The 13,099-nt window shown below is 37.8% G+C and overlaps 1 protein-coding gene, 2 long non-coding RNA genes and 1 pseudogene across 4 annotated transcripts; 2 read left to right on the forward strand and 2 right to left on the reverse strand.

The window, feature by feature from the left end:
• Positions 1 to 4,171: 4,171 nt before the first annotated feature.
• Positions 4,172 to 5,112, reverse strand: LOC126602718 (probable protein S-acyltransferase 7; annotated as a pseudogene).
• A 3,082-nt stretch (positions 5,113 to 8,194) lies between these two features.
• Positions 8,195 to 10,568, forward strand: LOC126602182 (meiotic nuclear division protein 1 homolog). Of its 2 annotated transcripts, XM_050269016.1 has the most exons (10): positions 8,195 to 8,334; positions 8,619 to 8,699; positions 8,901 to 9,017; positions 9,127 to 9,165; positions 9,271 to 9,378; positions 9,486 to 9,548; positions 9,649 to 9,700; positions 9,781 to 9,825; positions 9,924 to 10,003; positions 10,198 to 10,568. In XM_050269016.1, exons 1-10 carry the CDS (start codon positions 8,332 to 8,334, stop codon positions 10,264 to 10,266), a joined length of 657 nt encoding a protein of 218 aa, XP_050124973.1. In that variant the 5' UTR covers positions 8,195 to 8,331; the 3' UTR covers positions 10,267 to 10,568. The 2 variants fall into 2 exon arrangements, with proteins under 2 accessions (XP_050124973.1, XP_050124974.1); XM_050269017.1 differs by lacking the exon at positions 8,619 to 8,699.
• A 254-nt stretch (positions 10,569 to 10,822) lies between these two features.
• LOC126602184 (uncharacterized) lies at positions 10,823 to 12,005 on the reverse strand. Its single transcript, XR_007616007.1, has 2 exons — positions 11,862 to 12,005; positions 10,823 to 11,405 (listed from the first exon to the last, which is right to left on the reverse strand). It is a non-coding gene; the product is annotated as an uncharacterized LOC126602184 (long non-coding RNA).
• A 99-nt stretch (positions 12,006 to 12,104) lies between these two features.
• On the forward strand, positions 12,105 to 12,868 carry LOC126602183 (uncharacterized). The gene is made up of 2 exons (XR_007616006.1): positions 12,105 to 12,330; positions 12,623 to 12,868. It is a non-coding gene; the product is annotated as an uncharacterized LOC126602183 (long non-coding RNA).
• The last annotated feature ends 231 nt before the right edge of the window (positions 12,869 to 13,099 follow it).

Below are 13,099 nucleotides of genomic sequence, written 5' to 3' on the forward strand. Positions count from 1 at the left end.
GAAACAAATTTTTTAAATTGAAGTTATATGAAAAAAAATATGAATCAAATTTTGTAAAATAGAAGTTATAGGAAAAAAATAGAATTTAAAAAAAAACTGAAACAAATTTTGTGAAATAAAAGTTATAGGAAAAAAATGGAATTTAAAAAAAAATATGAAACAAAATTTGATTCATATGAAAAGGAAAAAAACAAGGAAAAAATTCTTCTTAAAAAAAAAATAGCCAGCCCTCCAGCCCTCTTTGATCCCATGGGGCCCTCCCAGATTCTAGAGCCCTCTGGCCTAGCCCTCGGTTGGAGACGATTTTAGGGCTATTTTCGGCCCTCTAGCCCTCTGGACCCTTCGGTTAGAGATGGCCTTAAGACATCTAATTGAGTTCAAAGAAATTAACGAATACTTTGTTATATAAGAAACAATGAAATTTTATCTTGATAATTAAATAGGCAAATGGGTTCGGATTAAATTGAATTTTTGCAAGAATGATCTATGAATTGAGAATTACAAAATAAACGGTTCAAATCATTAAAGTTTAATGTATAGTGAACCTTGCACCTAATTCCTATTTTTTTTTTTTTAAATTGAAAATTTCTTTGCAAAAAGGGCATGCTTATCAATGAACCAAACTTTACTTGCGCTTTTGTGTTGTGTGCTTTTAGAATAACATTTGAGTTTTAAGAATGGGTAATGCTAAGAGACTAAATTTGTAAATTAAATTATGTGTCATCAATATGAAAAATAACGTTTATCAACACTTAAATAATAATCTAATTATCAATTTTCATGTCACTTAGTTTACAAAATTTTATCTACAAATTAAATCTCGCTAGCATTACCCTTTAAGAATAGTTGGCTTTAAAAGTAAAACAATTAGTGTTTCATAATGATATTTGGCTTAATTGAATTAATAGTCTCTGTGGTGATAGGGTAGTTAGAAGATAACCTTTATGGTAAAAAAAAAAACTAGGATTTAAGCCCTTATGGTGAAGTCTGTTAAGATTTAGACCCAAAATTGAAAGTTCTGTCAACTCTCAGTTTATTGTTAACACATGAAGGTCATGTATGAAACTAAAAATATAAAGTTAGCCCCACATGTAAGCTTCATGTGCTAATAATTAACGGATAGTTTTGTTTTAGCCTTGTTGATGCACAAAATCAGTGAGGACTTTGGTACAACAGAAAATGTTAAGTTTGTGACATTCGCTAGATTGCTCCGGTCACTAGTATGAATAAGTATGTACATGGATAGGGATAGGGAAGCCAACACAAGGTGTACGTGGTTCACCCAGATTGGCTACGTCAAGTAGAGGAGTTCTCATTAATTGTGAAGGGTTTACACAAGTACATAGGTTCAAGCTCTCATTTAGTGAGTACAAGTGAATGATTTAGTACAAATGACATTAGGAAATATTGTGAGAGAATGATCTCTATTTATAGAAGAGAGTTTCTAGTTTCATTCTAACATTGACACGTGTCGTGTTGTGATTAACTTTTGATGTTGACACGTGTCGCGCTATGATTGGCTTCTGATATCGACACGTGTCGCGCTGTGATTGGCCTCTTGGTTTGAGGGAAACTCTTCTGGATCCTTGACTGTATAACGTTGACCGGTGCTCAGTAGTTTCGGGATTGGTCAAGTATGGTACAAACAGTGCTTCCCTAAGTTACCGAGTGAGGGAAGCTCCTCGGTTGGGGACTTGCAAGATCCAAGCCATTGAGTAATCACGAAACTTCTAAGTACCGAATTGTGGTATCATTTTCATTTGCCGTATCTGTCTCATACGTAGATATGGCATCTTCTCTAAAAGTACTTTTCCTCCATCCAGGGGTGGTATCTTTAACCGATGAAGATGCACAAGGTAATGTATCAATTTCACTTGAAGCTTAACTGTAATTTCGGGCTTAGTCAAGTGCGATACAAAACCCTATAGTAAGAGTCCCCCAAGTCGCCGAGCTAGGAGATTTGCCGAAAGAGGTAACAGACAAGGTAAACAATCAAACTTCCAAGCAAGCAGCCTGGATCGGAGGTTCGACTTCGACTTCCGGTTGATTGTTCTCCTTCTCTTTGTGTCGTAAACAACATTAAGGATAAGGAGAAGCAAATGAAGAAGAGATGATATAAGATACTTTTGCTTTTGAAGAAGTAACTTTCCACATGCTTATTCTTGAACTGATGCTCGATATGAGGCAGTGTTCAATCTGAAATGACGCTTAACTAGAAGTAGCACATGCTGCAAGGCTGCTTGGCTCGTGGCTTATGTTGCCTTGGTTAGCTCGGCTTGCGGCGTTTGAAGGTAAGAGAGTCCCTTTTATAAAATAAGGGTTCGTTCCTCAATACATAAATGATGGGTTAGATTTGATGCTCGCGGCGAGGCAGTTGCTCAGTAGGCGGCAATGCTCTCTAATGGTGGTGAGGGAGTCCCTTTTATAGAATAAGGGCTCGTTCCTCAATACATAAATGATGGGCTAGAGTTGATGCTCGTGGCGAGGTGGTTGCTCAGTAGGCGGCGATGCTCTCTAATGGTGGTGAGGGAGTCCCTTTTATAAAATAAGGGTTCGCTCTTTAGTACATGAACAATGGGTGCTCTCTAGTGAAAGTGAGGGAGTCCCTTTTATAGACTAAGGGCTCGTTCCTCAATACATAAGTAATGGGCTAAGTCTCCCAAGTATTTTTCATGAGGCCCCGTTGAGGCCCAATATATGGTATATAATGTAGTCCCCCAAGTCTTCGGTCAATAAAGTCTGTTGGCTGGAGATTTCAAATTGGATCCATGTATGGACCGAATTGGCGGTTGTTCGGAGGCAGTATTTGTATACCTTGCACTAAAGCTTTGTAGGTGAAGCTTTGCAAGTGAAGCTTTGAAGCTAAAGCTCTGTAAATGAAGCTTTCGAAGCTAGAGCTTTTGTAAATGAAGCCTTTGAAGCTAGAGCTCTGTAAATAAAGCTTTTGAAGCTGATTTGTCATGAGTGATGCTCATGAATGTTTGATTAACATGAGTGATGCTCATAGATGTTGACATGAGTGATACTCATGGATGTTTTCATGAGTGATGCTCATGAATGTTTATGTATGAATAACATGAGTAATGCTCATATATAATTTAGAGTACTGAGCGTACTTTTGATCACCTGGTTGGTGGCATGAATGAGAGTACAGGTTGTACATTTCATCACCTGGTTTGTGGTAATAGCGGCAAGTTGCCGAATAATTGTGGAGTACTGGGCGTACTTTTGGTCACCTGGTTGGTGATAATAAAGGGTTTTGCTCTTTTGGGCATATGGGCATTCGCTCTCCACATGACATTGCAGCCCATTATTTTGGGCTCTTTTTATTTATTATTATTTTTTTTAGCGGTAATGGGGTTTATACATATTACCCTCTGATGGGATTTATACAGATGTCTCCGAAAGATAAAATAAATAAATTACATCATTCAGAAATAACAAAAATAAATCACATCATTCTGGTGGGGTGTTTATTACTTACTTTTGCTTTCTCTTTTGCTTTCTGCTTTTACTTTCTCTTTTGCTTTCTCTTTTTTTGCTTTGTTCCCCACTGCTTTTTTGCTTTCTGCTTTTCTTTCTGCTTTTCTTTCTTGCTTTTGCATGTGGGTGGTCGAAGCTGGAGCCCCTCCTCCTCATACTTCAACACCAACTTTTTTTTTTTTTACCCTCTGATGGGGTTTATACATATTACCCTCTGATGGGATTTATACAGATGTATCCGAAAGATAAAATAAATAAATTACATCATTCAGAAATAACAAAAGTAAATCACATCATTCTGGTGGGGTGTTTATTACTTACTTTTGCTTTCTCTTTTGTTTTATGCTTTTACTTTCTCTTTTGCTTTCTCTTTTTTTGCTTTGTTCCCCATTGCTTTTATGCTTTCTGCTTTTCTTTCTTGCTTTTGCATGTGGGTGGTCGAAGCTGGAGCCCTCCTCCTCATCAGTACCTTCAACACCAACTTAGCATCTTAAATACTTTGAAGAACCATCAGAGTATTCAGTGGTGATGAGTATACTGTTTTTTGACCATACTTCCTCCATCTATATCCATCATTAAGTATTTCTGCTTTTTTATTCTCTTTTGGCGTCATTGTTTTTGCCTTTCTCTTTTTTGCTTTGTTTCCTGCAACTTTCAAAACTGCAAGGGTTGGTAGAGCCTATCTGCATTATTGAAGAGCTGCTAGACTGCCTGATGATGATCCAAAAGCCCTCAGGGCCTCGCAAATCGTCAGGGGACCATGAACCCACCTCTGGTTCCTCAGACCAATACAATGCCCAACCCAGGGACAATGGTGATCGAATCTTTCTACACAGTTGTTGCACATTGAACAGTGGGAGTAGCGAGGAGGTCTATAAAGCATACAAGTATCGCAGTACTTGATCTGGACAGAGATTCCATTCACCTCAACTTCTTTGGTGCGAGGCAAGCGTAACTGTGGAGTTTGTCCAGCCCCACCTTCTATATTCCCATCAAATCCTTCAGGTTCTGGGGGATATGTTGTTACGGGGAATTATACCAGGATCTCTTCGAGAGGTAAGCATGAGAAGAACTAAATCATAAATAGTGAATACAACAACGACAGCCATGATGAATATTCCCAGGTGATGTGAGTAATGATCTATCAACTTTATGGCTACAAAGATGCAAAATATTGTGACAGGAGCAACAATCAGAAATATGGTCACCTCAACGATCTTACATCTGGTCCGAAAACAAACCTCCCCTGAAAGAAAAATATATTGTTGCCCTTCCAATTTTGGTAGACCCGCAAATCATCGACGACACCGGCGGATCTGAAAGCCGGATCCGATCGCTGCGGTGGAGGCACCACGTACATCTCTTCTTCGCCGCCAACAACCACCCCTTCAGCTTCAACTCGTTAAGGTCATCCTCGCTCGATTCCCGATACAGCAATGTCGATTCCACTCTCTAGTCCTCGCTTTTGACTCAGGCGCGGACTCCGAAGCAGAAATAACGGCAAACCGGAGCTGAAGCGGTCGATCGGGTCGGGGGAAATTGCTAATGGGTCAGATTCCAGCGAGCTGGGTGACAAGGCGTGCGGGCAGGTGGGGTTGAAGCGAAAGGAGTAAAAGGGCTTTTCATCATCCCTTTTGGTGGCTTATGTTATGAGCAGCAAATGGTAGAAAGAGAGAGAGCTTGAGAGCAAAGCTCTGAATATGAAAGAGAAAGGTTTCTGAGTTTTTTTGTGATTTTGCAGATTTTGCCGATTTTGCAGATTCACGGTAAAGGTGAAAAAATGAAAGAGAACCGACATAGTTTTTCGTGTCGATTCCCACAAACGGTGCCAAATGTTGATGCACAAAATCAGTGAGGACTTTGGTACAACAGAAAGTGTTAAATTTGTGACCTTTGCTAGATTGCTCCGGTCACTAGTATGGATAAATATGTAAATGGATAGGGATAGGGAAGCAAACACAAGGTGTACGTGGTTCACCCAGATTGGCTACATCCACGGAGTAAATGAGTTCTCATTAATTGTGAAGGGTTTACACAAGTACATAGGTTCAAGCTCTCCTTTAGTGAGTACAAGTGAATGATTTAGTACAAATGACATTAGGAAATATTGTGAGAGAATGATCTCTATTTATAGAAGAGAGTTTCTAGTTTCATTCTGACATTGACACGTGTCGTGTTGTAATTGGCTTCTGATGTTGACACGTGTCGCGCTATGATTGACTTCTGATATCGACACGTGTCGCGCTGTGATTGGCCTCTTGGTTTGAGGGAAACTCTTCTGGATCCTTGACGGTATAATGTTGACCAGTGCTCAGTAGTTTCGGGATTGATCAAGTATGGTACAAACAAGCCTAATATGTGTGGCTCACGTGCTAATAATTAACGGAGATTTGACGGAATTTTCAATTTTGGGCCTAAATTCTAACAGACTTCACCACAAGGGTTTAAATCCTAAATTTTTTTTACCATATGAGATATCTTCCAACTACCCTATCACCATCATGAGGCTATTAATCCAATTAGGTCATGATATTTTAAGGGCTTCAGTATCAAAATAGTTCATGTGTTATAGCCGTTAGCTAATTTACTTCCTCATCAGAAGGACTCATAGGGAAGAAAACCGAAGAAGAGAAGTGTTGTAGTTGCATTAGACCTTCCATTCCCAAGAGAAATTCTTAGGTCCACAAGGATCACTGGCCCATATTCTTTTATTCGATACCTAGTTTTGATGTTCCTTATGGCGTCTACTCGACTGCATTCATTAACAACGCGAGATCAAACATTACCGATATGAAGCTAAGCATTTCTTCTTCTGAGCAACTAACAATTATCAATGCACTAAAAAAAATGTGTTGGATGCACATGCTTTTCATCTCGAAAAGAGAACGATGTGCATTGAAGAGTACTTGCCAAGATTGTGCAACATTACTTGCTTCAAGCTGTATAGGAAGCTATTCGTCATTTCGCTTGTTGACCGGGAGGAGGATTTGTGTAGGAGAGACATGATCAGTTCGAGGAAGACAAATCTTGTGGTTGTTATTGTTAATCGTGATATTTATGTAATGAACGTATGAATGGGGGATGCTGTGCTACTCTTTTTCCTTGATCGGATTTTCCTTCTTTCGGGGTTTTTGTAATGCGCGTCTCAATAGCGGATTCTAAAAGTTTTCTTCGTATGGTCTACATATAAGCCACTTTTTTCATTCCTTCCCACCAGCCCTAGTCCATGCCACTTGTCGACTTTTGTTATGCCTTAATTCAGTTTGAGGACTTTTGGCAAACACTTTTCTCCTACAACATCTATACTCGAGGAAAGCATGGACAATAACTTTCACTCGTCTTTACATGGTTTCGCCACGAAAGTGCATTTCATATGGGTGAATGAGATGATCAAGAATGGAATGAGTAGGTTATCTTTGAAGATACATTTTGACTCTTCTATAAGGACTCAACCAGTGGTGGAGCCATAAATCCATCATAGGAGGGGTCTTTAAGCCAAATGAAAGAATTAGAAAAAAAAATAGTTAAAATATAATTAATTGGAGAACAATCTAAGGTTTTTTGTTGTTTTGTATTGTCATGGAAAATTTTAATCAAACAAGATTGATGGAGCTTTAAAATTTGTATAAAAATTTAATATTGAGATGACGATATCATAAGAATAGAGCTAGTGTCACTTAATACTACGGTCTAGTAGTATTTATTTTCATTTGTAAGTGAGAGGTTTTAGATTCAATTCTCGCCAAAGACGAATTTGAACCACATTATTGTTGTTAGCCCATTTACGAGCTTTAGTAAACAAGGATTAACACATTAGGTTCGAACCAAAATTTAAAGTTATGGCTAGCTCAAAACTATTACTATGAGATTTTCCTTTCAACATAATTGGATCTTCCTCTAGATTGTATGGATCTTGTTTGATATGATTTGACAAAAATAAAAAAAGAATTGGTTTAAATAGGTTATAGGCATCATAAGGCTTATATGGTAAAAATAGGGGTGTGATATCCACACACCCCTTTTTACTTCTCCCACACCTTTTTGGTTTTCGGCTGTCGGATCGGATGAATTGAAGAAGATCAACAGACAGAAATTAACAAGGGATGTGTGAGAAGTAAAAATGGATGTGTGGATAGCACACCCCTAAAAATATAGGCTAGTTATAAGGCTTAGATGGTAAGAAAATAAAAAATTGTTTGCTTAAGCAAGTCTAGACTCAAACCCATGACTTGCTGGAAACTTTAAACTCTACTCCCCCAACAGGTCACATACTCTTATTTGTATAAACTAGCAATCAACATATACAAATGGGTGATATTTCAAGATGGGCCTGACCTATTCTGGCCTACACAAACATGTAGTTTTCTAATAAATAGTTTTAACATTGAATAGTTTCATAACGTATCACAGTCATCTTAACATAAATGTTTAAATACGTAATGAAGTTAATAAATAAATAAAAATGTGACGATAAAAATTATGTGACATTCAAATTCCAGAAATTTGGTTTGATGACTTATTCATAACCATTAAACTTGATTTGATTCAATGGTTAATTTGTTTTGACAAAAAAATAATGGTTAATTTGAATTTTTTTTTAATTGTTGAAGAGATGTCACGAAAGAACGACATCAACGCATGTGTTGCTCTTCACGTTCAAACGGCACGTCGCTTGAACAAGCTAGCCGCTCCATATAAAACGACACGATAGTCATTTCATTTAAGCCGAAGCTGCGTGCTACTCGGTCCCTACTGTGCTGCCGCAGCGGATACAAGTTTTTCCCGCCAAACCAGAGGCTTCGTTTCCAGTAGCTTCCTCTGCAATCCGTCTTCCAAATCTCGCCTCCAATGGTAAAGCCCTCTCTCCAAACCCTAATTTTCCCAATTCAATTTCCACTGCTCAATCCACACCATCAGATCTCTTAATTTTCATTTCAAATCTTATGCGCCGTTTGGTTACTGAGAAAATGCGCGAAAGAGCTAGAATCTTATAATTTTTCAATTTAATTTCGAATTAATTACTCCAGTTAGTTAATTTACCTCATAGAAACGAAGTGCGTAATTTCGAATACGTTGCTATTTTTCGTCTATCTGATTTTTTGAATTCTGGTGGCGATGTTTTGAGTGCTGTTTAGTCGAAGAAACGAGGTCTTTCGTTGGACGAGAAGCGTGAGAAGATGCTTCAGATCTTCTACGATTCTCAAGATTTCTTCCTTGTGAGTGTTAATTTTAATGAATTCATAATTATTGTTACTAATTTGAATTTGCGAATCCTATTTTAGTTGATTTCTGTGATTCTAAATGGGATTATTTTCCAATTTTCTTGTATGAAATTCTTCGTGATTGTGGACGGTGTTGATCTTTTCAGATTAACATTTTTGGTTATATTTTGAGTGTTTTGTTTGATGATTTTTCAGCTAAAGGAGCTTGAGAAGTCAGGGCCAAAGAAAGGTGTAATCTCTCAGTCTGTGAAAGATGTGATTCAGAGTTTAGTGGATGATGATCTTGTTTTCAAAGACAAGATAGGAACCTCCGTAAGTAGATGTTTCGGTGAATATCCTTCCTGATCGTATTTTGTTGAAGAAAATTGCAAATGCTTGTTTATCTTGGCAGTTCGTAATGCATATTGTTTCGAAATGTCAGGTGTATTTTTGGAGTCTTCCTAGCACTGCTGGAAATCAGGTGAATCTATGATGGTTTTACATTTTAACCTTGCTTGTACAGAGTAGGATATTTTTCTGAATTTTGATGAGTAAATACATGGTAACATGTTTGGGTGGTGGGCAGCTTAGGAATGTGTATAGCAGGCTTGAGTCGGATCTCAAAAGCAGTAAGAAGCGTCATGCAGAACTCATTGACCAGTGTAATGCACTGAAGAAGGGACGAGAGGATTCTGTGAGTGTTTCTAAGTTACATTTCTTCCAAAGGCTTGACTGTTTTCTACTTTGCAAGTATGTTCTATGTGGTTATCATCACGCATCTAAGTCTCAAGTTTTTACTAGGACGAGCGAGATGAGGCCTTAGCTGAACTGAAAGCCATAGAGCTAAAGCATAATGAGCTGAAGGTAGGATTATATACATTCTGCACATTTCTGATGCATTAGTGTCTTAGACAGTATAAATGATTAGATCAAATTGCTGACTGTAGTCTATTGTCGTTTTCAGGATGAGGTGGCGCAGTACGCAGACAATGACCCAGCCGCCTTCGAAGAGATGAGTTAGTTGACATTTCAACAATAGTAGAATGTCAGCCTTTTAACACCATAGAACTGACCGTATTTATAATTGTGTTTGCAGAGAAAGAAATTGAAGTTGCCCACTCAGCAGCTAATCGATGGACAGGTTTTACCTTCACATATTGTTCGATCCTCTTTTGAAATAACTTTCCGCAGGCCATAGAGAATTTGGAGATTTAATAACTGCGTTTCATTGCTGCGCAGACAACATCTTCACAGTGCGTCAATGGTGTGCAAATAATTTCCCACAGGCCAAAGAGCAGCTCGAAAACTTGTACAACGAGGTAATTTAGATTTAAAAGAGTAGAGGGCATGCCTTTATTTTTGTTTTGGACTCATGAGTTTGCCATGCTTTGGTTGTCTTTTTGTTTGTATGTCAGCTGAAAAAACACGCTCCATTTTAATCTTGCAATCTCGCTATCTTGTTTCCAAGTTTATCTGTTTCATTTCGTATTCGTATTTCTATTTACAAATGCAGATTGGAATAACGGAGGATTTTGACTATCTGGAGATGGCACCGGTTCCACTGAGCTCAGTTGGTGATTAGTATTGCTCTATGATGTCTATTTTCAACAACTACTGCTCTATCGAGTTGAAAAATCGAGACTAAACAGATCGTACAAACACAGAAGCATATTGATTTACTTTGTTAAATATTCTCGTATATGAGAAATTCTAAGGAGACTCTCAAAGAATGACTCTCTACCACTTCACAGTTTAATGTTAAATTCCCGAGCCAATGTTATAAAACATTATTCCAAGTTTTGCTATAAACCATTTCATATTAGTATATTTGACTTGTATATGTATTCTGATGTTTATTTCTATAGAAGGCAATACATTTTGGTATAGGGTTTAAGGGTGAACCTTGTGTCAATTGTTCAACGAACAAACATGCAAGCCATATTTCCGCTAATGTTTACTAGAAGAGTACTGTTATCGCAATCTAAGGTCTGTTTCTTTATCACCATGATATACGTTGTTATATTTTCTAAAACTACGTCTTTAGGATTATTGATGTTCAATTTTGTTAAGTGTTTTCAGACATGTGTTCTTAATAAGTAAACTTGTAATTTTGCTGACTTACTCTCATACGTGTGGGATTAAAATTACAATTAAAGATGATCTGTTATTTGTTGTTACAATCCTATAAATACGCTCTTAAGTATGTAGCACATAGTTGTTATGTACAGGTGGATCAAATTAATTAACCAAACAGATTTGAATCAATGAAAGAACATTCTGACCTTTCATTGTCTGTACAAAATCATAAAACCAAACGGTTCAAAATTCAAATCTGTCTGTTCTCTCCAACGCATGCTCCGAAATCCAACACAAACTGAACAGTTGTTGCTTGCCAAGTTGGATCTCTGTCAGTTATCTTGTTTTATGATGTGTCTATGAAAGAAAAGATCATCTCTGGATCTCTTTCACTAAGGGCACCGGATCAAGTGATCCAGATCTTTGAAATTTCATTCAACCGACCCACCTGTTTTGATCATTTAAAAGTTATAATAATTTTTCTTTGAAATTTCATCCAATCGGCCTATCTGTTTTGATCCATTAAAAGTTATAATAATATTTTTCCGTTAAATGAAATTTCAAAAGTCCGAATCACTTGATCCGGTGGTATTGGTGGAAGAGATCCGATCTGTCTATAAAACACACCAACGGCACCATCATTTCCTACAATATTTCAAATTATTTTTCCACAAAAAAAATTCAAAAAATAATAGACGACAAAAGAAAAATGTTGGGAATATCATACTTTATAATTTTGTGGACCACATGAGAATTATTTATCAAATAGAAGTCAGATCTAATTATATTGGTGGATGCTACTTTTACTAGAGAAATAATTCACATGTAATTTGCAAAACGTAATTTATGTAGCATCTTCCAACGATAATATTTCAGAGTAAAATTTAGTTGTTAGAACTTTGTCATTATATCATCGATAAAAAAAATTATAACAATTATAAATTGAGTATAAAATATCCCGGAACATTCTAAAAAATTCGAATAGTAACATACGAGCGGAGTCGACATATAAGTTAAGGATTGAGTTGCATGTGGGAAGTACACAGAAGAAGGGGTCCCAAGTCATTGGTGGAGGCCCACATATCCACAGCTCGACATTACCTGTAGTTTTAACGTGCATGCAATCTCGGCCGTCCACGTGGCTGGGTCAAGAGCATAGGATTTGGGGTGGGAGGCTGAGAGCCAATGAGCCAGAGTGGCCGTTTCCTTTGTGGAAAGATTCTCCTAGTCCGACTGTCGTTTTAGGCCGTTAGGGTTTGTCGTACGAGTCCTCCGGTTTATATAAATCGAAAACCGAGAGGTTGAAAGCCACCCTCATTTGGCACAACATTTGTTCTGGAGAAGAGAAATCCCATTGGGGCCGATTTGGGGGGTGGGGGGGGGGGGGAGCGAGAGAAAGCTGTTTGGGAAGTGAGAAAATTTTACAGCTTTTAGAAAGGAAAAGAAAAGAAAATGGAGATTTTGAAGGTTGAATTCTTTGTGATGGCAGTTTTTGCCCTTGTTATCTCTCTGCTTCTCCCTTCCATCGATGCTCAAAGCCTCGCTCCTGCTCCTGCCCCTACAAGTGATGGTTAGTTTCTCCCCCTCTCTCTTGAAGATGCCGTAGAGAAACGATTTCCGCACACGGTTTTTTCTTTCTGCACTCTCTTTTTCGAGCCATTTGGATATGGCAGAAAATAAAGAGGTTTGCAGAAAGAGAGAGAGAGAGAGAGAGAGAGAAAATGTGTGCGGAAATGATTTCTGGATGCGGTAGTTTAAATTTTATATTGTAATGTGGGTGTTAACGCTAACCAACTGGCTTAACCCGTGTTTGCTTTCTGTTTATATCGTGTGGTTGATGATTGTTGTGTTTTGGTATGCAGGGGTGGCAGTGGATCAGGGAATTGCTTATGGGTTGATGGTATTGGCATTGCTCCTCACCTACATTATCCACTGATGAATCGCCATTTTTGGAGAAATTAAGATCCATCCATGATTAATTCTTCAAGAAACATGTGAAGTGCATTGTTGTTACATCTTCTTGTTGCTTGGCTTTTGCTAGCTAGCTAAAGCTATGTTCTTGTTCATTTGTTATTACCATTTTTATCGAAATCCCTATTTCTTTTCAATTTCAAGATACGTTCTTTTTTCGTCTCTTATCCTCTCTCTCTCTCTCTCTCTCTCTCTCTCTCTCTCTCTCTCTCTCATTTTTTTCGTAATTATTGAAATTATTAAAGTGAACTCATGGGGCAATTTTAATCAATTCACGAGAAGAGAAGGGAGTGTTTTACTTGTAACCAGAAATAAATTCTTATGAATCCACGAAACTCGTGATTTATAAGGATATAATTCAGGTGACA

This window comes from Malus sylvestris, chromosome 15, assembly GCF_916048215.2.
Source record: "Malus sylvestris chromosome 15, drMalSylv7.2, whole genome shotgun sequence".
In the NCBI taxonomy this organism is placed as follows: Eukaryota; Viridiplantae; Streptophyta; class Magnoliopsida; order Rosales; family Rosaceae; genus Malus; species Malus sylvestris.